This window comes from Pseudopipra pipra, chromosome 1 (assembly GCF_036250125.1).
Source record: "Pseudopipra pipra isolate bDixPip1 chromosome 1, bDixPip1.hap1, whole genome shotgun sequence".
Taxonomy (NCBI): Eukaryota; Metazoa; Chordata; class Aves; order Passeriformes; family Pipridae; genus Pseudopipra; species Pseudopipra pipra.
The window spans coordinates 90950853-90976230 of NC_087549.1; the positions used below are offsets into that span (position 1 = coordinate 90950853).

The following is a 25378-nucleotide window of genomic DNA, read 5'->3' on the forward strand; positions in this document are numbered from 1 at the left end:
ATTCTCAAGGAAAATCTGTACTTCTCTTTTTTTTTATGATGATTTTCCTCAAGGGAGAGAAACTCCTCTTTTGGCTAATACTTAAAGCAGAAATATTTGGTTGATTGCAGTATTTGGGAATATAAAAAAACCTCAGCATATAGCATTTATAAAGTGAGATAAGTAGTCATCAGAAAGCAGTAACATGGCTATAGATCTTTTGGAATACCTTCTCTATTTTTCTCCTCAAATTAAAAGTCAAAATGAGGACTGCTTTTTGCCAGCCTAGGTCCTATAATTTAGAGTAACAAGAATTTAAAATCAGATTCTAAACCAAATGCAGTAAATCTGGATCCCTTCACCCAGCTGATATCCAGGTATACTCAAGCCACCAGTAAAGTAAAAGTTCCCAAAGATCCTGCAAAGAACTGACAAAGTGAAAACAGCGAGAAGAATTCCTGCAAAGTAGGAAGAAAATTAGTTTCACTATAGTCTTCACAGGGCATGTACTTTATAGTGTATGTAATGCTTTATGACAAATCACTGCCATTTTCAACAGGATGGACCATTATCTGGAAAAGAGCCTCAAGACCTGAGGGGGGAACATTTGTTACTTGTGGGTTTGGGTAGTCAACTTGTAGAGACCCGTTCAGGAAGATCTCCAGGGAGGATTATACGCCGTTTACTCATATTGCCGTGTTTGAGGCTACAAACTATAATTATGCTTCTTTTAAATCTAAATTTGCCTGTGACAATTACACCATGACATCTCCATTGTTTATTCATCATGTATTTTGCAGCACTTATTGTTTGCTGTCTTCCCAGGCAAAACTGCAACCTTTATTACATGATTTTCTCTGCTCAAGTTATCCATTCATAGACCAGAACTATTTGGCATTGCAGAGTAAACAATCTGTCTGCACTGCACTGGCTATACTGTCAGTGGCATTTCTGTTAGCCACTTTAAAATCTAGCCCACATATGGTGACTCCAGCTGCAGTCTATGAAGAAACACATGAAGAAAGGCATGGGAAAGGGAAAAAAAACAAAGGAAAGAATATGGCAGTGTATGCCAGAAAACAATATTAGGGAAGAGAAGATAGGAAAAACACTATAAGAAGTTTAGGGTCCCCTCATTTATCCAGGAGAATGTTAGAGTGATACATAGCATTTAAGTGCATTAATGTGAATTTTAGCTCCCAGGCAATAATAACATGTAGAGGCAATGTTATCCATACTTTACAATTAATGCCATTTCATCTTTGAAGACACTGACAAGATGGACAACCTCAGCTTCACAGAACACAAATCATAAAACTATTTAGAAACCCATCTTTCCTTAACAGAAGTGGATACCTGAACATAGTATCCTTTGAACTTTAGGTGGGATGACAGCCTCTTTTCAACAGGCTAGAAAAGTGTTCCTAAACACAACGCGTGTTATCAGTGATAGCGTCAGGAGCTCAGACAGCTCAGTGCTTCCAATAATAAGCATCTTCACTGACTGAAGGTGCAATATGTAACACTTTGCAGTACAAAACACTAGCACCCCATCCATGTATTTCTTAAATATATTCTGTGCAAGGGCACTGGTGTTTTATTGACCTGAGTGGATCTAGGCATTCTAACAAGTAAGAAAACAGTATTATACATTGGTTCCATCCAGAAAACTCCTCCAATTGTTACCAAAAATCACCCTTATTTGACTTACCTGGTCCAATACCCACTTTAATAATATCTGCTCCGGAAAGAATAAGTTCTTCTACCATCTCTCCTGTCACTACATTGCCTGCCTAGACAGAAGGAACAAGATCACAGGTATAGGAGATTTCAGGACTGCTGCAGTGAAGATTAATGACAATAATGTAAAGTTTTATTCAAGTTTAACTGTACAGAGTAAGGAAGACTATAGTTCACCATACTGCTCATTGCACACACCACAGAGATTAAACCAATCATACAGGTAAATTCTCAAGTCAAACAAATTTAATGATTGCTCCAGTAAACCCTGATTCTTAGGATCCCATTAGGACATCCACTTTGTCGTCCATCCCTCTAGTCCTCACACAGAGGCTCTCAGCCACATCATCCCTAACCATACAGGCTATACTTCTCCCTTATATACAGTGCAACCAGTCCACCTCTCTTGCCCTGCTTATCTCTCCTAAACAGCCTGTAGCCCTCTATGCTGTTTGCCTACCTCACTTTGTGGGAAGATGTTCAGATCTTGTTTAAAATCCTGGAAAATCTCTTTTTCCTTTAGGATTGAGTATTTTGTGTACTGGAAGAGCAAGTAAGATACTATTCCTGTAATTTTGTACATTAGTGCCAAAATTGGTATGCATATGTAGAGTAGGTAAATAACACCATTTTTACCACATATATTCATTTGGTTGTGGTGATGCCAGAAGTGATAAAAGGGGTTTGGCTCTCTGTGCATGAACTTTGCAGAGATACAGAAAGCATCCTGTCTGGGCTGACATCTTCTTCTTTGAAAGAAGTTCTGAATTGGTTTGTGTTCTTTACCATATTTTTCCTTGCACTTCAATAGCTCTTTTCCTCCTTTGGCCTGCATCCTTGATACATTTGTTGAAAGAGATGGCAGCCCTCTCAGCCTTTGTCTTGCTTCTTCTACTAATCTTCTTCTTCTTTAGGCTCTCCCTGTACCTAATCAACTGCTTAGTCTTTGTTTGCCTTCATACCAGACTGACCTGAGGAATGAGAACTGTCCACAGGGGTACAGGTGAGATCTCACCAGAGCTTTGCACAACACTTGCCTTTTCTATGGAAGTATCTTGCCTGACACACAGGAACACATTTGCCCGTGTCACACTGGTGGGTCATAGTCACCTTGTGATCTACTCGTGCTTCCAGGAACATTGACCTACTCCAGTGTTTCCAAACTGTAGCAGAAACTCATGGCACTGACATTGTGTTACCTGTTATGTAGTAATATATCATGAGATATAGATCTTCCTGGTCCATGGATGCTGTGAAATCCAGAATATGAAGTGGACGAGTGGGATGTCACAACAAAGAAACCTACATTTCTTGAACAATGGTCTAAATTCAAAAGACCTGACTGTGAATGCCACTCTTTCATACATTTGCTGACATCAAAGCATGAATGGTCAAGCCTGAGAGATGTGTTAATGAGGCTTTCACCCATCAGAAGACTGCTGGAGTCCAGCTCCACACAGTCACAACCAGCAGATCTACCCCTTCACTGGCTGGATAAGCTGGATGAACATGAAGCTAATGGTGTCAACCTGGTCACTTTAGAAATGGGTGTTTCCTCCTAGGAAAGGAAATAACCACAACTGGCATTAACTGAGCTTCCACTTGGGATGTTTCCTTGATGAAAATGCCAAATCAGCCCAGATATTGAAAAAGCTTCAAAAGCTGAAACACTGGTGGGTCAGTGCAATGCAGTTCATGGCACTGCTGCCTGTGGGGCTGTCTTACTCTCCAGCAGTGTGAATGTAGGTCACTGGGATTTTAAATTAATTCTGCAAGTATTTAGTAAAGAGGAAGGCTACTAATCGTGCTGTCAGTAAGGAGCTGGCTGGCCAGGTAGCCAATACTAAAAGGCAACTTTCTCTTTTACAGAGTCCCTACCTATATGCCTGTAGGGACTGAGGATTTTGCTTTTTATACATCCATCTGAAAACACCTGAGAATGTCAATGCAATAAAATTACTGATGACATTATTCACATACAAAGGAACTTTTTTTCCTTGAAACAACCTTTTAGCACACACTTATTAATTAGCTTGCAAAACTGGTGTAATAAGTGCAGAAAGCTACCAGTCTATGTCTATTCAGTTAAAGAAACATTTTGATGCAAGCACAGTGAGACAACACAGGCCCTTTCATGTGTCCAAATGTGGATCTGATGGATCAGCAGTCAGAGTGAAGCTAGAGATTAATTCCCTTGCCAGGAGTGTCCTCCGTCCAAAAGACTTTCAGGAAAAAGACAGTCTTCAAGGAGCAAAGATTTCAAATGACATTTGAATCCTATTCAAAGAGGATTTATGAGCTAAAACCTATGCTTTGAGTTATGCTTGAAAACATACCGTTAGCCAGTACATTTTCAGACCATGCTCTCCTCTCTGCAAAGGGCTGCATAAAGCAAATGAATGCTGACATAGCACATCCTGAAATGACTCACTCTAGCTGTACTAATTGCATTCCCATACTCTGAGGGAACACTGTATGGGAATGCAATCCTGTAAATTGCACCCCACAATTTAAGAAGGATGTGAAAGGCTTTAAATGTGCCAGAGGAGGGTAACAAAACTGGCGACAAGGTGACAGGGCTGGAAGGTACATCCTGTGAGGAGTGGATGAGGACACTGGGTTTCTCTAGCTTGCAGAGAAGGTGCCTAAGGGGTGACCTCATTGCTCACTACAGCTTCCTGAGGAGGGGAAGTGCAGAGGGAGATGCTGACTTCTCCCTGGGATCCAGTGACAGGATAGATGTGAATGGCTCAAAACTGTGTTCCTCAGGGGAGGTTCAGACTTGACATGAGGAATCAGTTCTTAACTGAAAGGGTGGACAAACACCGGAATAGGCTTCCTAGGGAGATGGCCAATGCCCCACACCTCTCAGTGTTTGGCTTCCTGGGTCCTGCCTCATACCCTTCTTGTAAACTGGAAGAATGTTGGCTAGCTTTTGGTCAGCAGAAATCTCCCCAGACTCCCAAGACCTTTGGTAGGTGATTGAGAGGGGTCCTGCTCAAATATCTCCTAGCTCCTTCAGTACTCTGGGATGAATCCCATGAGGCCCATCATCCCATCAGCCATGTGTAAAACAAGTTTGGTTTCAATTTCAGCTCTGTGGCTTGTCTCATGTCTACAGCATGTTCCTAACTAGAAAAACTGCACAAAATAAATCTCCCTGAAACAGGAGTCTGGATGCTCACAACTCCTGTTTTGCACTTGTACCAAAATGGGCTATTCATTTGTGGAGATCTGAATTTAGGACCTAGAGACGTTACTACTGGACTTAGCAAGTGTTTGTAGAAGCAGTGATATGGGCAGAGTAGGAGGCAAATCCTAAAATCCTTACTTAGTATTTTCTTAGTTTTATTGAAACAAAACTCCTGCTGAAGTCAACAGGAGCTACCCAGGAAATGCTGGGTGAGGCTTATTCTCCACTTACTGATTTTTTGCTCCTATTTCACCACTTATTTATTTTTACTGAATTTTACTTCCCCCTTTTATTAGCCTGAAACAGCTGACAAGCTACCACCTGAAGCACTTAAAAAAACAATGATACCGTAAGGCAGCAATTTGTGGTCTATGACACAGGAACACTTAACTTTGCTCAAACCAGCATGGTATTGATTAAAAATAAAATAAAATAGAAGAGTCAGGAAATAAAAAATATAAAATAGGTACAGTGTCTCTAGCTAAGTGTTGCTTCCTTTCTGCTCAGTGGTAATTTGTTATACTAAGTGCTGTACCCTCCAAGGTGGGGTGATGGAGAGCATGCTGCCTACAGCATTAAGGAAGCAGTTTACATCTGGAAGGCAGATGACTCCCTGTGCTGTACCACAAACAGCACATTAAAACTCGGTGAAATACTGGAGTACGTGGAAAAGTGATGCATAAACAGGAATGAGTATGTATTCCATGAGATTTGGGATCAAATATGTATTTAACTTAAACAGCAGTGTCTTCTTATTAGCAGAGCGTAGAGGGCTGTCAAACTGTCTCTTTAGAAATGCTAACCAGACGTTTACTGTTAAGTTACTGCTAGAGAATGTTGGAACTGCATATGTTGATTCAAAATGCTCATCCTAGCAGGGAAAAAGCACTTACGTCCCCAGCATACATTTTTTCCTGGAATGCATGTACACACATTAGTGATTTCTGTCTTTCTGAATCTGCAGATCCTTAACAAATTTTCAAGGAAGACATGGAGCTCTACATAGCAGACTTCAACCTGCCAGTTACAGGCTTGCTTCTTTTAGTACCTTTTGCAGACCTCAAAGAGCACAAAAAGACCACTATGACAGAGGGACGGCTATCTGTGAAGAGGCCCTGGTATCACAGCTGAAGAACAGTGAAAGCTGTTTTTTCACATCCAGCTGAACTCTGCTTTCACTGAAACCAGTGCTCGGTTTACCACTCATGCTAGTACGACAGAGAATAAAGGCAAAAGGGCTTTTGCCCTTTTACATCTTCAAGGTAAGGCCAGAATACTTGAACTGAAAAAAGATCTGAAAAGGTCAATATAAAAAGACTAGACTACAGAGATGAAACCCTCTTAAAATTAATTAAGAATATAAAGCAAGTAAAGCAATTGGAACTTGTACAAAGAAGTCACTACAGACAATGTATTTTGTAGTATATTTGCACAAGCAGTCAGGGAACATAGCAATTGGTGCAACCACTGTATATATATTTTGTGTATACTGAAAACCATGCTCATCTTAGTGATGAGTCCATGTACCAATGCATTTCTAATCTGCTGCAGAACTGGCTTTCTTGAAAGAGATATAACCCAGTAACTACCTCACTACTAATCTAACTTTACTACCCTGTCAGTAAAATAACAGCACCAGTAACAACCAAAAGTCAGGTAAAGCACCATGCCCTCAAGTGGGGTCACTTGTTAGGGGCTACAAGAAATTACCCTGGCTGTGGGCCTGTTCCTATACAATCAGGGTGACATTCAGATGTACCATCACTCAGTGTGAGGTTTCATGTGAGTGCCACCCTAGATCATTCCAGCACTATCCAGGATGACTGAACTGTGGGTCAGTCCTGAGGGAAATCCTGGCCTCAGAAAAGTCATAAGGAGTTTCCCTACTGACTTTAATGAGATCAAGATTTCACCTAACAGGATTATAAAGACTACGGCTTCTCTGACAGGGATACAAAATCAGTGAACATAGTAGGGCAGAGCTTCTGAATTTCAGTCAGGCATTTGATACTGTGCCTCATAAAAGCCTGCTATAAATATCGACTCATACTGACTAAGACAGGAACACTGCTGCACTGATTGAAAGCTGCTGGCAAATGGCAATGGATCAAGCTGGGGAGAAGTGTCTGTGACAACAGTTCTCAAACTTTCTTCTTGTATCCTAGAGGAAAGCACAGTCTGTGCCTCGACGCTATCAGGAAGACGGCCAAAGGACACTTACCACCCACCAAAGCAAGGGGTGCTTTACCATCAGATGGAGGGATGATGCCCTTTGTGAGGCTGAGCCATACTTGGTGGGTGTTTGCACGCAGTATTGTAACAGACCCAAGACAGGCTCAGCAGCATCATTGTCTCCTACCCTGGGATCCCACCTGGCCCCTGTTCTGAGACTCCAGCCCTGGTGGACATGCCGTGACTGGATTTACTCTGCTACATGTTCCGGAGATAAACTGGGAGCAGCCTCCATGGCTTTCTCTGACTGAATTCTGTCTCCACTAAGGCCCTGAAAAGTTCTTCTACTGACTCCAAGGGGGAGCAACAGTTTCTGGCTCCTGCTGTTTCCCTCTGCTGCTGCTTTTGCCGTTCTGCTTTCATCCTTCTCTGGCCCATATTTTGTTGGTGCTACTGTATCTGCAAGTGTGCTCCTGCCCCAGCCTTCTTCTTCCTGCCACACTCCCTGCTCCCCTCGGGCTTTCTTCTGTATAAAGAACAAAAAACACTACAAAAAGAAAACTTCTGGAAAAAAACTTGGCAAACCTTGCTGGCAAAAAACTCTTAGCTTTCTAAACCGAATTTCAGTGAGATGGAATAACCCTAACGTCTACAATTACACTACTAAATAAGGACTCTGTTTCCTGTAATATAAAGGCTCTGGCTCTGATTCTCCATCATGAATGTTGAATGAAATTTTTCTTTAGACTTCAGCAAGTGGGCACAATTGATGCACATGACAATGTGCAACAGCAAAACTCCCCAATGGACCATTACTCCTGATTCTTGGAGGCAGTCCTGCATTTGGGAGACAGTCAGAAGACTTGCTTCTTCCCCCATTCTCAATCTAATGAGTGACTTAAGGCAAGTCATGTTGTACCTTTGTGCCCGTCTGTCTTCCCTTCCCTTTCTGTTCCACGGAGAAACTGATCTTCTTTGTAAATTAGTACAAAAAGCAGGAATGAAAAAACTTTGTGTCAGAGCCAGGTAGAAGAAAATAAGGCAATGTGATTAGCAAAACCAGTGTTTAAAAAGACAAAAACATGCATTTGAAAGGTTGTTACACAAGAGACATCCTCCATCTGCACTGGAGTATTGGCCACATTAACCACAGCTGCTTTGCACATCACCTTTCAACCTCAGAGCTGAACCCATTACATGGCCCCTGGGAACACACATTCCGTGAGACCCAGGATTGAGTTACTGTTATGTATTGCATTGCAGCTGACTGTGGAATGAATGGTCATGCTGAGGAAAGCAAACAAGACAGCCTACAAGGTCTTGGAGATCACTTTCAGCTATGAGAAAGCTTCTTTATTTTTATACCTCCTATTTAACTGCTAATCCTTTTGTTTGAAAGCCACAACAGCAGAGAACATACTGCAGGCATAGCAGAGAGACATCAGTCAGAACAGGTAGCAGCAGGACACGTCTTCCAGAGTATCATAAAAAGGAGCCTAGACTAGCTCCTGTATTTCAGCCAGGAATAGCTTTTAAAGTCAAGTCATTTGAAGGCAAGGTAGAGATGTCCATCCTTAGTTGAATCACAGGCTTTCAGGGACTGCACAGACTCTGGTGGCTTTGGAAAATTGAAGATTTTTGAACACCTCAAGTTGGTTAGTATGCTTTTAGGAATGGAAATTATTGCTATGCAGATGAAAAACATAAGCCATATTAAACCATGTTCAGAGAAAGGAACTACAATCAGACAAAGCAACTGAACAGGTCAGGGCTGTGTATGTGTTCAAGCAGGTGGTGCTCTCAGGACAATGAGACCCGAAGTATCAATAACCTTAGTCGCAGAAGCAGAGACATTAGGAAAGTAGTTGAACAGACATGGGGGGTGGATGAGACTGGCTTAAGAACTCTGGTCTAAAACCTGGGCTTGATACCTGACTTTGACATTGACCTCCTGTGTCTTCTGGACAATTCATCTTGGTGGAGTTCCATCCTCAGTCAGCAGAGTCAGCAGTCCGTGGGGAGGTGGAGGAGGGCATGACACACAATTTTCTTTCCACTGCTCATAGCGAAGATCTTTTTTTTTAACTATGTGGTTTAAGCTCCCTCCCACAACTCTTCAAGTCAAAGACTCTGGAGTGATCATGTCACAGAGGAAAATACTTTAGATCCAAAGCAAGGAAACAGCCTCTTGCCTCACTGCAGTGAACATGAAGCAGGAAGCTCAAAAAGCCCACATCTATCACTTCGTAGTTCCAAAATCTCTCTCCAAAGACATGGGAAATGGACGTCCAAAGCTATGAGTGCATACCAAAATGTGTCTCTTGGTAACTTTGAAGGATGTCTATTCATTAGCCTATGATAACCCAGAATCCAACAGGTATTCTAGCCTACGTCCATTTTCCAATGCCACCATCATTCAGTGGCAAGAACATTGCCTTCCTTCAATATGGGAGAAAGAACGTGGTCTCCCCTAAGCTGCTGGAGCATGTCATTCCCTATTAACCCCAGGCAGAATGTGCATTTATGACGATTTTTACTTCAATTTACTTTACATGCAGCTTTGTGTCTGGCATGGAAAAGTGAGAAAATGTTGCCTAAACACAGGATTTTTTTGCTGTGCTGGCTTGAAGAAAGGCTGGTAGCCTCATTACGAATCTGCTGCTTGTTTGAGAATTTCTGCTATTCTCAAGGAACCAAATTCAGGCACATTTCTTTAAGGGCCCTGGGAAAGAAGCAGTAGCACTCTGCTGCAAGGAGTTCCATGTCAATGCAAACACTCTACTCCTAGTGCAAAAGGGCTGAAGGAAGCATGGCATTAGCACTGAGATGGGATATAATGTCACAGAAAGCACATGAAAAGTCCCAGCACTGACCATTTTACTCTTTGATAATCCCATTCACAACTGCACAACACCCCTACGATTCTTATCATGGGCAAGGATCGGTCTACATTCAGCTGTCTTCATAGTGATATAACAAACAAAACCAATCATTGACCTCAATTGGCCAGAACCATTGGCATATTCCCACAGCAAACCTCTGCTTGGAATCACCAAAATAAACCTACACAGTTTATGATTAGAGGTCTCATCTGGTGTGGAAAGGAGGACACGAGCAGGGAAAAAACTGGATCCACACAGCCTGCGATGTCAACATCAGACTGAGCACACACCGATAATTCCCACAGAAATTATCAGCAATGGAAGATGGACAATGCCAACTCATTATGAAACATCCTTCCTTCCTTCCCTTCCTCTTCTAGCTTCTGATGCCTACCAATCAAACTCTGGGTCCTGTTCCTGGACAGAATTCACAAACACACACACCCCTTCCACCCCTTCTACACACTTACCATAATGGTGTGATGTGGGAACAGGGCACGGACACACTTCACAAACTCCACAAAGTGCTCTGAATAGCCATTTGCCACATCCAGGCAGATGTATCTGATAAGTGGAATGGCCTCTAGAATACTTTTTAACTTGTCCAAATCAGCTTTTCCACTACCTGAGCTTGCTGCTACATGCTAGAAAAAGACAGGGAAAACAAAATGGAGTAGTAGATTGCAAAAACTGGGATAAACAGACACAATTCATATGCCTTTTTCTGCATAGTCATAGAAACTAGTGAAACTCACAACATATAATATGAAATAAATATCTTTCTGGGAATATCAATGTGTTATTTTTCTTTTGTTTAAAGTATATACAATAAAGGGAAATTAGCATTTTATCAGCTTTTCATTAACAAGTTGACTGTTATATAATCAGCTGAGGTGAACAAAGGTTCAGCCATGCTCATATTAAACACGGAAGAAGTCCTAACTTGGTATATTTACAGAAAATCAGAGTGGCAAAATTTGGGGCACTGTCGAGAGAGTAAAATCTGTGTCTTTAAGTTCACCAAGCACTCCTTTGATCTACAGAATCACAGCATAGTTTTGTTTGGAAGGGACTTCTGGAGACTGTACAGTCCAATCCCCTTTCTCAAGCAGGGTCAGCTACCACTGAAAACAAGCAGATTGCTTCTTCCTTTGTCTTCCTATGAGTCCTTTCCAAAAGAAGAATAGTTTCCACAGCTGTTGGCCCACAAAGCCTCAGCAGAAATCCAAGGTCACAGAGCAAGTCAGTCTTTAATCACTAGGAGATCCTACTCCAGTCATTATGAACCACAAATAAGTTAAGTTAGACAGCATTCCGACACATGACATTCGTGGGACCACTTTCTACCCTATAGTGGTATGTAAGTAATCCAGACTCAGCTAAGTGGTAGGCTTGCTTTCAGACAATCCTGTAATCAATAGCCTCTATAATATAATTCTAAAATGTGCCACAGGTAAAGACAGAATACAGCTGTGTGATATTCTTTTCAGTACAGAAAAGGATTCAAAACTGCACTGAACTCTGAGGAGAAGGAGAGACAGCCAGGCATACTCTTATACTGCCTCTTCTGGTACAGAAAAACACAGAAGAAATCGGGATATGAAGAAGTCATATGTTTAAATATAGTAAATAAATTTACCTGTTCTCTCTAATAGCTTAGGCTAGGACCCTGTGAACAAGTGGGGTAACACAGCCAGTAGTAGCACAGAGTGAACTCTGGCACAAGGAGGTAAGTGGAAGACACATATGTTCTGGCAACTTTCAATGCTCATCCCAGCTTGGCCCCAGCACATGGGCCTCTCCAGTCGACAGGCTCCAGGTTCACTTGCACACCTGATAGCAAAGACTCTGCCCAGCACAAGGGTTTGCAGGGCCAGCTTGTGGCTGGGTTACTCAAACTTGTTCACATTTGTGCAGTACCACACTCCAAACAGCAACAGAAGCACAGCAGTTAGACCTACTCCCAAGTATTTCCTTCTTCTTTGTTCAGGATACTTCTCTGTTTCCATTCCAGGCATACATAAACTTTGCTTTTTCACATCTTAATATAAGCACTTTCATAATGGACTCACATAGCTATTCTTTTTAAATCAGGACAAGCCACTTCCCTTCATGAATTTAAGAACAGCAAATATCTTCATTCCCCAAAACCTCACTTGACAACAGTATTCCCAAGAGACTCCAGTGTATGTGAGTTCAGAACAAAGCAATAAACCATAATAATTTACAGTACAAAAATGTACCTCAAGGCATTCTGGGTGATTGGCAGCAAACAGTTTCCATTCTTCCAGAGAATAATGCTTGTGAATTGCAGTGAACATTGCATGCTAGCAAAAAACAAGAAAACTGATATTAATGTCCAAGTTAGTCATCTTTCCCTCAGCTGCAAAATAAGGCATTAGAAATTCCCCCTTTAAGTACAGGCTCATCCTGCTTGAAAGAAACAGTAAGAGTGAATAACAGATCATGCAACTCCAAACACCTTCTCAAAGGCAACTTGGCACACTTGACCAACCTTTCAGAATCAGGTTTACGATATGTTTCATGAAGCTATCATCAGTATTTTGAACGTGCCAGAGGCTAATTAACTTAGAAACTGCTACAGCTTTATCCAATAAACTACAGTTTCAAAACCTGTCAACTATTTTTTTTTCCTGGCAGGGAGCACAAATAGACCTCAGACACTAAGCTCTAGAAGATCCACCTGAAGCTGAGCTACATCCAAGATGGAAGTTTCCCAGCATGGAAGCATCTCCACTGAAACTATCTTATAGCAGGAGCCCTGTTTGTGGTAACTGTGTTGCTGTAAAAGCACAGCTGCCTTTTCCCATTCTGAATTTTAAACTCATGCCCCCATTTTCCAACAAACTTAGCTAAAAATTAAAAAAGGCTGCTCACTGTCACCCAGCTGCTTCCCAACTGTTGCAGAAATGAGAGTCAAGACTTACTTTTGCCATAACCACGGCCATTTCAAATGTCCCCACAGTGTCCATGTTTGCCACTATAATGGGAATTCCTGTGTACGTCTGCTTGGAGTTGCGGAAGGTGAAGGTGCGCGTGAGGTCAACCTGCAATGAACAGATACACATTCTTTTAAGAAACTGATTGCAATCTAATGGGAATTTTGTCACAAATTTCAGATACAGCAAGTTTAGACACAGTTTTTTGATTTTCCTCACATCTCCTGTTCCTTCCATTCCACTATTACATCACTTAATTTATTTTCTTACAAATTCTGCCTTCCAAATATGAAGGAAAATATAAAATGTTTTCTCTGTTAAACAAGAGTTCTTTCTTATGAAAAAGAGAATCAAAATAAAAATAATAATAAAAAAAGAAACAAGGCAGAAGTGTTTGGAAATGAAAGAAAGGACAATGAGGACTGTGGATTGTTGTATCCAGAAGTAAAATCAGCTGTTTGTTTGGCTGCCTGAGAAACCCAAGTTGAAGTTCTAACTCCACACAAGTCAGAACTACAACTCCCTCTCTCACGGAGGACTTTGTCCCAGTCTTGAATGTAAATGACAATATAATAAAGCATGCTCTTACTTTTGGTCAGGGTTACCAGCACTCTGGTCACACAATATGAACAATCATACCTTGTCTTACTAAATCACAACGTTGCTAGTTTCTAAGTTAATGTTTTACAACTACATCCTTTCACCTTCAAAGTTATTTCTTCTTCAGCATCTCCAAATTGTCATGATAACATCAGGTATTTTGTTTCTTACATTTGCAAGAGGTATTATCAGATTAGATCAGTTCCCACTGGTCTACCTCACATCTTGCAAAAGGGGGAAAAATATGTAAAGGAGGGGGGAAGGAAAAAAAAAACGGAAAAGAAAAGAAATGCACAACTCTAAGATTTTATTTTAGTCTCTTTAGTAACAGTGAAAATAAAGGCTCTTTCACAGTTTTCAATACTCTTCACTGCAGCTTTAACCCAGGACCATTCGGAGACTTGAACCAAACTGAAATCCATCACCAGAAAGAAAGCAATATAAAAATTATAGGATTCTGATTATTTATTTACAACACATTTTGAGCATTGTCATATTGCAGACTACATTCTGATTAATATAGTCCAGGATCTATTACTGATTTGTTTAAGACAGAGTACGTGGTGCCTCAGTGATACACTGTAAATCAGGTTATCGTTTTATATAAGCTCATAAGGGAAGGGTCACTTTGGTGAAAAAGCTAAGATATATAATGGAGATTCTCTCTTCTTCCCATTTACTATCAGAGAGGCCGAATTCTCCAGCCCTCATGGATGACATAACACTCATATGGGAATTTCAGCTATAGCTAACATTAGAAAATAGTACAAAGAAGGTAGGTATGAAATAAGTATGAAAATTTAATTTATCTTACTCCTTTTCAATGCAATTTATTAACTAGAACCAAGGGGGGGAAAAAAGAGTATCTCACAACCAGTTCCACACAGATACCAGTACCAGAAGCACTGCATTACAGTTTTGCAAAGGAAAAACATCTTTTTCAAAGGAACTTTAGAGAGGAGTATGTTTAAAGAGAGTATGTTTTAAAAGTATACTTGTTTAAGGAAAGAAATAAGAGTATGTTTTAAAAAAAGACATCAAAATAGACAGCAAAATAGACACTCACAAGATGAGGTAAGAACATGCCTTGTAATTTTTTTAGTCTTTTACACCTTTAGCCTCTTCAATACCCCATAGCAATAAATACCAATGATGAGTTATATGTTGTATAAAAACTATGACCTTTGCTTGATGATTACATTTAGTGCTTCTTTTTGTTTTATGAGAGACAATATACAACCACTGCTCAGTTTCACCTTTTCCATTCCATTCCTCACTTCATGGCCTTCTAGTATATCCTCCACAACTGCTTCTTCTCCATACTGAATAATCCTAGTATGGTTAGGTTTTTCTGCAAAAGCTAACAAGTCTAACAGGTTTTCTTTAGTACAACTAATAGCACTTCTGATGGTCTTTTTGTCTCCTTCCTCAGTGGTAACAACTAATCCACAGCTTACTGTTCTATACGTTACAATAAAATAACTTCTGACTCTGTGATTGCTCAAAAACAGTAAAAGTTTCTTTAGAAAGAAAATAATTAAATGTATTTTATAACTTCTACCTAGACCTTTGACAGACAAAAGTACAAGGATCTTGACTGTTCTGTTAAAGCTCCCTGGACTTATTTGAATTGACAAATTTAAATTAATGACTTCCTACAGGACACTTGTCTAGTGAAGTTGTAATGGACAGCTCGCAGAAGTAAGCCCAGCAAAGAGAAGAATAGCAGGCTCCATGAGTACCAAGACCCCACAGACAGATAATGCTTCTCCCGCTCCAATCATTGTTTTAACCAATTTTGACACTTGAATCCAAGCATCAAATTTTCTGGTACCTTTTCAAAAAGAGAAAGCAACCATGGAAAATGAAGACTGTGCAAGGAATCAAAAATAAGTACCAACACAGCAAACCTACAAGATCGCCTCTCTAAGAAGCTGACTTAATCCTACTCCTTAAAAAGCTATCCTTGCGCAAAATGAGGCATTCACACCAGAGAAGCAGACACTTGCTGATATAAGCTTCAAAGCAGCAGCTTGCTGGGCAACAGGCACTGTTGTGTGCTGCCTCTGTTCCTCTGCCAGAACTATTTATTTATATTCTTGTTTTGAAGCAGACTGGGGCTGTCCATTTCGGATCTGGCTCTCACAGACTGTTTATCCCTGTTGCCACAGCCTCAGTGATGGTGTCCAATTTCTTAACCTTCATCAGTTTTCACTGACCCCCTCATGACACACACTTTTTCTCATCTGAAATGTTTTAACAGTTCATCATAGCCACCCGTTACAACCCTGCCATATCAGCTCATGTTCCTCCTATCGTTTTCCCTTCCCAGCAGTCCTTCTTTCCACAGCCTGCACACAGCTAAATATACAAAACACAGCACTTGAAGGAGCCATGTGCCACAAACTCGGTGGAGCATAGCTCCACCTGTTTGCCAGGCCAGCACAGTGAATTTTAAGGAGACACCCACAGGTCCCCAAACAAATGGCTGGAAGGTACCCACAGGCCTTATAAGCAGTAATTGCACACGATAAGGAGTCAGTTACTCAGCCAGGACACCGTTCTTTGTAAACTAAAAATTACTCACCAGAGATTACCTTTCTACTTAAAGAGCCTCTCTGATCTTATACCTCATAACGGCAAAAAAGTTTTGCTTAGTTGTTGTCCTCAAAATCCCTGGCCATAGTCCTCTAATAATCACAGTCTCCCCGATTCCCTTTCCCTTTCTACCTCAGTCTCTCTTACAACTCCGCGTCCCCTAGAGAAAACCTTAATCCTCTTTTCATCCCCCAACACAACATAATTCCTTCTTTAGTCGAAGTAAATCCTTTGTTAACCTTGGGGTTATGTGGGGTAAACGAGAAGGGACCTTCGATCCTGAGACAGCCATCTTTTTTTGTGGAGGCAATCGATCCTCATGGAATTGATTTCCTGGGGTCTTTCTTGATCCCTGCTGAGAAATAATTACAGCACTGTTCTGGCTAACAGTGACCCCGGGCTAGCAGGAACAGAGACCCGGGCAGCCTCAGCAGCGGGGGGACCTTCGGGCTCTGCCCACGCAGATCCCTCGGGGCTTAAGCCCAAGCGAGGGTGAAATGCACCCACCGCCCCAGGTTTGATGGGGTTTTCCTTAGTATGCCGCTTGATGGGAGCGCTCCATGATAGGATCCCACCCCGTGGCACCCTGAGCTCTGGGAAGCGCTCCCTAGCGTCTTCGCGGGTTTTTACTGCAATTATTTTTTAATAAGAGCAAGCACATGAGTTACTCGGTACCAGCACCGTCCTCAGTCCCCGAGGCTGAGGGCAGTACTCCCTGCCGGGCGCATCCCTTGCTTCTGCTGTGCCGGTAACCGGACACCTCTTGTCCTGGAGCGTCGCCGGTTCACGGCCGCCCCCTCCGAAACCGGAGGTCACCCCCCGCTCAGCGCCGCAGAGGCACCTGTTAAGAGCAAACAATCCCCCAGAGCTCCCCTTATATTTCTACTTGAGGAGAAGGGGAGGACGGCGCGACTCCGGCTTGCAGCGCCCGCCACCTCCGGCTGCGCCGGGGCCGCGGCGAGAGACGCCGCGGGCTCCGCAACCCCAGCCCCGTCCTCCTGGGAGCAGCGGCATCCCCGCGCCACGCAAAGGGCGTCTCGATCAGGGAGGGCACTGCTGCATTAGACCGGGGAAATACAAAATAAAGCAGGGAGGGAAGGCGGGTTAAGGAAGTTAGGCGTTAGAAGGGGGGGGGGAGGGGGAAGCATGCTGGGTTTGGATGCCCCCACCTCTGATCTGCTTTTGAGGCTGCTCCTTTTAGGTCTGAGCAGGACATCTTTAAAGTCCAGCTTGATGTCCGCGTCTACCCGGGGCATCTCGCTGGGGTGGCGGGGTGCGGGGGCCGGGACTCTCCTGGCGGCAGAGGCGGCGGCAGAGGCGGCGGCAGTGGCGGCCCCGCTGCGCTGGCTGCGCTCCGCTGCACCGCGCCCCTGCAGAGCCGCGCCGGCCAAAGCCCGCGGGCCCCGCACCGAGCTTATTTATAGGGCGCGGACACCGGGCCCCATCGCTTTATTAGGAGAGGGCTGTTTTTAGCCGGGCAGCCGGCCGGCCCCTGCCCCTTCTCCGGCCGCAGCCCCCCCGCCTCTCTGCCGGGCTGTGTGCGGTGGGGGGGCAGACGGGGACGCGGTGCCCGCCCGCAGCCGCCCCGTGCGGGGCGAGGCACCGGCGGCACCGCGGCGGCCTTAAGGGCAAAGCAAGGGCAGAGGAAGTGGCGCCTCCATGTGACCGAGCGGGCGGCTTGTGCCGGGTGTGGGAGGCCGGCGGTGCTGATGCCGGTGCGGGGCTGATCGGACATCTTGGCCGCCCCCCACTCCCACCGCCCCGGGCGTGGGCTGGCGGCGCTCCTCGGCGTTGTCACGGCTGCTGCAGCAAGGCCCAAAATGTTCTGCCTCCAGGCATATAAAAAGGCAGCACTTACTCTTCCTCGTCTCTGGTGGGAATCCGACTTCCCGGGGTGCTTTGCTCTGAGCCCTAACCTGCCCCCCTGCCTGCCCATGGTAAACTTGAGGCAGAGCTCAGCTCCTGGGGTTCTCCAGCTGGCTCCCCGTCGGACTGCAGAGCAGAGCAAGAGCCGCAGCGTGGTTTTGGCCTTAGAAACGTTGAGAAATGTGCAGCTGGTTGGTCATAGAAGAGTGGTCACAGCACCAGCCACCTGCAGCGGCCTCTCCACGTTAATTTCCTGTTTAGTGCACTCAGAGAAGCAACATGGGGCTTTGCTTTTTTGCGCCCTTTTTTTTCCCCCCAGCATGCAGAAGCCTGATCTGTGACCTTATTTGCTTCTTTTTCAGTGGTTAGCCACGGTTCAATATGCAGTCACAAACCCCTAATAGCAACAGGACTGCACGTGCTGAATCCATCTGTAAATGCTGGCACAGGGATCAATACAGGTTACCAGATAACACGAGATGACTTCCACAGGAGCTTTGAGCCTTAAAGTCTACTTAATTATGAAGTTAGTAGGTTGTAAGATTTGGAATTCTTTGGAAGACACATGAGCTAAGCCTTGTTAATGACTGGAAACTGAAGTGTGGGAGGATAATGATTCTCTCCCCTTCCTCAGACACATTGCAGGATCAGTTAGTGCTCTCTTTATCTGAAAGTTGCACACGTCTGGTCAACACCCTGCCTCCCACAGAGCTCTTTTACACCTCCTGTGTAAAAGATAATCCGGTATGACCAAGCATGAGCCCAGAGCTTTACACAGGAGGCAGGGCGTTTGAGTGCTTGTAGTTTTGAATGTCCGTTTTGAGAGGCCTTGAATCTTCTTCCAAGAAGCCTTGAGGCTTTGGAACTCCAGATGATGTTCCAGGAGAGCCTTGCCATTGTATTTCCCACAAAAATATTCAGGCGAAACAGGACACTATAATTAGTCTCATCTGCATGAGGCCATTCACCTAATGTTTTTTCCATTGGCTTTAACAATATAACAGAACTACTAAAATATATTCTTCACACAGACAGATGCATCTGCCACCATTCACTATTAAATACTTAGAGTACAGATGAGAATGGGTCCTGTGAAAGTGGCATGTCTGTAGCAGAGGATTGAGAATGGAAAAAAACAAATGTCTTCTGTCTGTGCTTGGCACCATGTCTTCTCTTTGCCCTCATGGCAGGCATGTGATGCTGAGAAGAAAGAAGCCACTGCGCTGCACTGTGGGTTCAAAAGGTCAACACTGTTGTGAAAAGTAGGAGATTGAGGCTAGCAGTGATACGTGTAAGCCCCGGAAAATCCATGCCTGAAGCTGTTTATCGTTTCCAGTATTTTTAGTTTCTTCTCACAGTGCTATTTTTCTGCAGTTTAAAGTATCTGCTAATAACCAGTATTTCCCCACGTACACATACCAACAGACTAGTCAGGGGTCTCTGATCAGCTTGACTGTTCTTTAAAAGTTTACAAAGTTCGAAATTGTCCAGTTTGTTACTTCAAGATATGTTTTCTGTAATTAAAATTATGTTTTCTTGCTGAGCCACCTCTGTCTTTTTCAATGTCCTTTCTGAAGCATGGACACCAGAAGAGACATGATCAATAATCATATTAATATCATAGCCAGAAACGAAGATCACCTCTTATGTATCTTTGCTATTCTTCTTTATACCTGCAGTGATCCCATATTATGTCTTCTTGCAATGGGAGGAAAAGCTGTTCAGAGAGGCGGTATGCAGTTTCAGTATTTACCATTCAAGTGCAAATGAGCCATCACTGATTTCAAAATTAGCATATGTAAATTATTTGTTACTTTCCTTCAGAGTTCTTCTTTTCTCTACTTCATTGTTTTATGTTTATACTTAAAAGCAGGTGGAACAATGCACTCAGAGGAGGCATGCTCAGCCAGTGTAGCTTTGTAGGTTTCCAAAACCAGGTGTTTTTGAGAAGAGGAAAAAGTGATCATTATAATGCAAATAGTTATTACTGTGTCTCAAGCCTATTATTAGCTAAGAGTTATCGTTGACCTTGTGGTTTTCATCCTCTTATTGTAATTGTAAGTACTGCTGTATTTCATAATATAAATTAGTTCACAAATGGGACCTGCTAACAAAGGACATGGAAGAGGCTGAGGTACTCATTGGCTTCTTTGCCTTGGTCTTCCCTGGTAAGATTTGCCACAGGATTTCCAGGTCCCTGAGACCCATCAGAAAGTGAAGAGCAGCAAAGACTTACCCTCAGTAAAGCAGGATCAAGTTGGGAGAGGGGAAGTTCCTGAGAACTCGGAAAAGCAATTACCAGTCCTGTCTTTGAGAAGAGCAAGAAGGAGGGAGGATCTGGGCCTATCAGTTTTACTTCAATGCCTGGGAAGGTCATGGAGCAAATAATCCTGTAAAGCATTTCCAAATGGATGAAGGACAAGAAGGTGACTGAAAGTAGTTGTCATGAGTTTATGAAGATAAAATCAGCTCACCTGATTACCTCCTAAGATGAAATAACTAAGATGAGGAGAGAGTAATGCATGTTGTTTATTTTGACTTTGACAAGGCTTTTGACAGAGTCTGAATAACATTTTTATAGGCAAACCGATGAAGTTTCGTGGACTAGCTAAAAGGACAATGAAATGGACTGAAAACTGACTGAACTTCTGGGCTCAAAGGGTTGTGATCAGTGACACAAAGTCCAGCTGGAGGCCAGCTATTTGTGGTGTACCAAGTTAATTGTATATGGCATTAAAAATACCTCTTATCAATGCTTAGTTTTCTTTTAATTTAAATAAGAACACTTCCTCACTAACTGCTTGGTACTGAAAAAAGCATTCAGTGATAACCTTAAAATATGAGCACTTCTGAGCACCAGAAACACCTCTAGGGTGAATGCTTAATGAGGTTGTCATTGTCAACAGAAACTCTGGTCACAGCAGATGCAGAGCTAACACAACTGAAGGCTGAAGGCCCATGCTGACTTCCTTGCTGTGGTTCCTAGGAAAATACTATAGCCTCGTAGAGCTTAGCCTGTAATGCAGACAGCCTGTAACATAATTAGCATGCCTGTTTAAGGAGCGTGGTGAGCAGTAGTGAAAGCATTGCTCAGATGGCAAGTGTTCCCACAAATTGGGTGTCACAACTTCCCAGCAAAATCCCATATCTGGAAAGAACAACAGGACAGGACACATGTGATGAAGATCTTTCACTGTTAAGGAGAAGCAGTGCATTTGAGGAAAGAGCCTTGTTTTTCTTATGAGAAATGTAAATCACTTGTATTATTGTCTGAGTTTGGGCCTTTTCCACACTGAATAGCATTTCCCAGTAGATGGATCAAGCAACCTAACTCAGCAAACCCTGTAAACACAAACAGATTTCCTTGGGTTGCACAGATAAGGATGTTTCGGTGAACTATCACTCCTATTACAGCATCTGCACTAAGGCTTTTGCTGGCATTGATAGCCACCAGAAATGGGAGGAGTGGAGCTGATACCCCTGCCTTTCATAGCTGTGCCAAGCAGACTTCAAATACATGCGTGAAGAGCACTTGTTATGAAGAAACTCATATGCCAGAAGTATTTTCACTGAATTCAAAGGTCTTAGAGTAATAATAACCATGGTCACTAATTATAAGCTGAATCCCAGGCCCACACTGAATTCAGTAGAACAACTTCTCATTCAAGGTACAGTTTACTTAGGAGTAAGTGACATTACCCATTTCCATTTGATTTCAGCAGGTTTCAAATGATAATTATAAGTAATCACAGCAATGTCTAATTAAATGAAACTCTGACCTTCATTGGCTTATGAAATGTGCTTAGGGTCTATCTGTGCTGATAAATAAAATGGACCACACCAATCTGTCCCTGCAAGGGCTCACATGTAGCCATTTAAATACCATATGAGAACTTCAAGGGATTTTGCTCATACTGCATATTGGAAACAGTCTGATGCTGTTCCCTGAATTGTCCTCAGACTACCTGGAGGAGTGGTAGCTGTCTGGGTTGTTCAAGGGAGTGTGATTCTAATTCAGGAATATGAACCATTGCGTGGTAGAGCTTATGGCCAGGCCCATGCTCAGATCCAGTTTGGTTTGCTGTAGGGCTTAACTGCCACAGAAAAGGTCTGTAGATTTTATTTAAATGGTCAAGACCTGTTGTATGCTGTCCATTGTGAACTGATATTTCTGTACATTACAAAAGTACAGTCCTACATACTGTAAAAGAGAGATTATCTCAGTGGAAATGTTAAGCCATTTTACAGGATGTAACAGGTATTCTGTTGCTGCTACGTAGATTTATATGTGGAAGCAGCCTCTCCTCGCTGGTGCCCACTGGGAGAATGAGAGCAATGGTCACAAACTGAAACATATGAAATTCTACCTGAACATCAGAAAACACTCTTTTTTCCTGTGAGGGTGGTAGAAAACTGGGAGAGGTTGCCCAGAGAGGTTGTGGAGTCTCTGTTCTTGGACACATTCAGAACCTGACTGGATGTTGTCCTGGGCAACCTGCCCTGGCTGACTCTGCTTCAACAGAGGTTGGACTACATGATCTTGAAAGGTCCTTGCCAACCTCAGCCACTTTGTGATTCAGTGGTTCCATAAATTACTTTGTTGTTACAGAGAATCTTCCCCTGAAAGATCTCAAGAGCCTTTAAAAATTTTGATAATTACATAGTTTATTTGATGGTCATTTGATAGTCAAATTATTAAAGATTATTTACGTAAGAGAAAGACATGAAGGAAAAATTTAAGGATGAAGCAAAATCCTATTCAAGTTACAGGTCTGAAACTCTGATTATGATTTCACACTGGCTTCATAGCAGAAAAATGCTACTGACTTCCGTGGAGTTGTCCCACTTAATACCACTGCAGGGAGAAATAAGCTGGGGAGTAAACTCATCAGAGACAAGTGGCAAACATTGATTTAGCATTTATAACGAGTTGACTTCAGGCAACAAATACAGTGGACTCACTCCCATTAGGATCATCAGGATTTGTTCCCACCAAAACCTGGTGAAATCTGGTCTTGAGTTGTAAGCCCTCCTGGCCAAAGTTATACAGAGGGTGATGCTTAGAGTTGGTGTTAAAACCAAAAAGGAGTTCTCAGCTCTCATCTCAGGGTGTGTTCACCCTGGCAGAGCTCCATGTCATGCTCTCTTCTGGAGCTCTGCCTCTGCTCTCATGAGGTTTTGTCCACCTTGTACACACATTGCCTGCAGGCCCACAAAGTCAATCCTTCATCAGTCCCTTCTTAGCCACTACCAGTGTGGTTATCCGTAACACCACAAAGCTTAATAGGGAAGGGGCTCTTGGGTAACAGACCCTATCTTTTTTCCTTACATCTCTGAAAAAGTTCCTTGGTATGGCATTTGTGGCTCCTTGGGCTCCTTTTGAGAGGGATGGGATTTTCTAGGGCCTTTTCTGTTTTCCTCCTTCCGAATCTTGCTTTGTCCATGGAACCTGTGTTTTTGCATCTGTTTTCCCCTAAAGTCATTAGGCAGCCTGGCTACTTGGCCTCACCATCTCAGTTTGAGGAAGTGAAGGTCTTTTGTCTTAGCTGGACATAGGCTGATTTATCAGACTGTTGTAAAAGATACTAGAGAAAATAGCAATTCCAGTGAGGTAGAAAAACTGCCTCAGTAAATAAGGAATTACATTTACAAATAAATAAAAGCAAGAGTGCACAATTGCAGAGGGGCTGAGAAGAACGCAGCAAAAATGAACTTATGGTGTTGCCTGTGTACCAGCTGATGTTTTTTTGTCAGCAGATCACCTACTGCCATGACAGCACATCAGAATTTCACCATGTTACAAGCCTGACTCAACTGGGGCTGGCCATACCCTTCCCTTCCCTCAGCGTCTGCACTCCAATTTGGATGCAGGCTTGCACCTGAACTTCATCCATTAATTCTAGCCAAAAACTCCCAAGAATCCATTGTCCATTCAACCTGCTCATTTAAGTAGAGGAAAATACTGAATTCAAGAAGAAATTTTGCACAAGTGTTTTTCTCACCAGCAGCTGATTTTAGAGTATACAAAGAGCAGTCACAGCACTGCTGGGGGGGACAGTGCAAATACTAACATTGCTGTTTGCCTCTTTATTTTTTATTTTTAATTTACCTATATCATTGTGCAGCTTCCTTCATAATAACATGTTTCATGTGGAGCTAGTGAATTATAGGCTTATCCGTGATATCATGTTACTCAGGATCAAGGTAGTTAACACAGAAAAGAAAATAATATGTAGTTCTCTTGTACTTAGCACCATTGGTTTAGTCAGTCCCTCAAGCATAAGACAGACTAAGGTCCTGAAAGTCCATTTCCTACCTATGCAGAGGAGTCAGGCCATTGCCTATTTTAACCATGGCAATAGTAATTTTTTTTTTGTTTGATGCTCAAAGCCTGTTTGAATAAGTACACTGCCACTTCTATATGATAGAAATGAAAAGCACATTCATTAAAAGAAGCCAAACCCATTATATAACCAAATGGCATTTTCTTTATTTTCTGGGCTTTCCTTGACATGTTTGTGTTGGGTGAAAATCTTGCTACAAATTTTAAACTGGAGAAGTGTTTCTAAACTGTTAACATCTGGTAATAACTAGCTTTCAAACCCAATTTAATCTTTAGAAAAGCTTAACAACTTTGCTGCCCTACGGCACCATCTACAGGCAAAACCCCCTATGTTAATAGTACAAAATGTTAGAACTGTTTTAAACACTTTCTTTAATCATTGCAATTAATACATAAACCTGGAACTTTTCATTTTTCATCTTAATTAATATGCATTTATTTATTTGTAAATATAATTCCTTATTTACTGAGGTAGTTTTGTTACCTCACTGATGATGCTATTTTCTCTAGTGTCTTTTAGAAAAGTCTGATAAATCAGCCCATGTCCAGCCACATCAAAAGACCTTCATTTCCTCAATTTCTGTTTAAAATTACATTTCCCACAATTTAAAATACCTTGTACACTTTGACCAGAGAGTTTTGCTTCTGCACAACTTGCTTTTATTTGGATCTTATCATGGGGAAATAGAAAAAAAATTGGCTTGATCCTTTATTGCAGTTTAAGCGTTTAATGGGATGTAGATAAAAGCTGCTGCATTTATCAGCTGTCACACACTTTTTCATAAAGACACCTACACAGGGATTATGATTAACATCAACTCGGTTGTCACCACTATGCCTTTTTTACCCGTGATTCCTCACTGGCTAAAGTTAAAGATATTCTTAAAATGACCTAGAAAATGCTGCCTCCCTTTCCCACAGCAAATAAAACCCTGCTAAATAGTCTTGTATATCATTATGATAAAATGGGAAGGGAAAATTTAATTCCTGAGCTTGTGAAATATGCTCTAGCTTTGCAAGGCTGTTTAAAAAGTGCAGATTATTA

At 42.4% G+C, this 25378-nt stretch overlaps 1 protein-coding gene and 1 long non-coding RNA gene across 7 annotated transcripts in view; one reads left to right on the forward strand and one right to left on the reverse strand.

Annotated features, from left to right (window-relative positions):
- Window positions 1-18075, reverse strand: part of GMPR (guanosine monophosphate reductase) — a 44118-nt gene extending 26043 nt beyond the window's left edge. Inside the window, exons 1-5 of one of the 6 annotated variants that reach the window (XR_010432796.1) lie at window positions 17294-17725; window positions 12915-13034; window positions 12210-12293; window positions 10437-10610; window positions 1691-1772 (exon numbers count right to left, since the gene is read on the reverse strand). Coding sequence is in view for 5 of the 6 variants with exons in the window: in XM_064665084.1 (XP_064521154.1) it covers window positions 1691-1772; window positions 10437-10610; window positions 12210-12293; window positions 12915-13034; window positions 17294-17380 (547 nt within the window). In the remaining variant the exon portion in view is untranslated. Of the gene's footprint in view, window positions 1-1690; window positions 1773-10436; window positions 10611-12209; window positions 12294-12914; window positions 13035-16395; window positions 16432-17293; window positions 17726-17982 lie in introns of those variants that run through there. The other 5 variants (XM_064665093.1, XM_064665084.1, XM_064665103.1 and 2 more) reach the window with 5 other exon arrangements.
- Window positions 18076-18081: 6 nt separating this feature from the next.
- On the forward strand, window positions 18082-20745 carry LOC135419070 (uncharacterized). Its single transcript, XR_010432816.1, has 2 exons — window positions 18082-18516; window positions 19670-20745. It is a non-coding gene; the product is annotated as an uncharacterized LOC135419070 (long non-coding RNA).
- Window positions 20746-25378: the final 4633 nt, after the last annotated feature.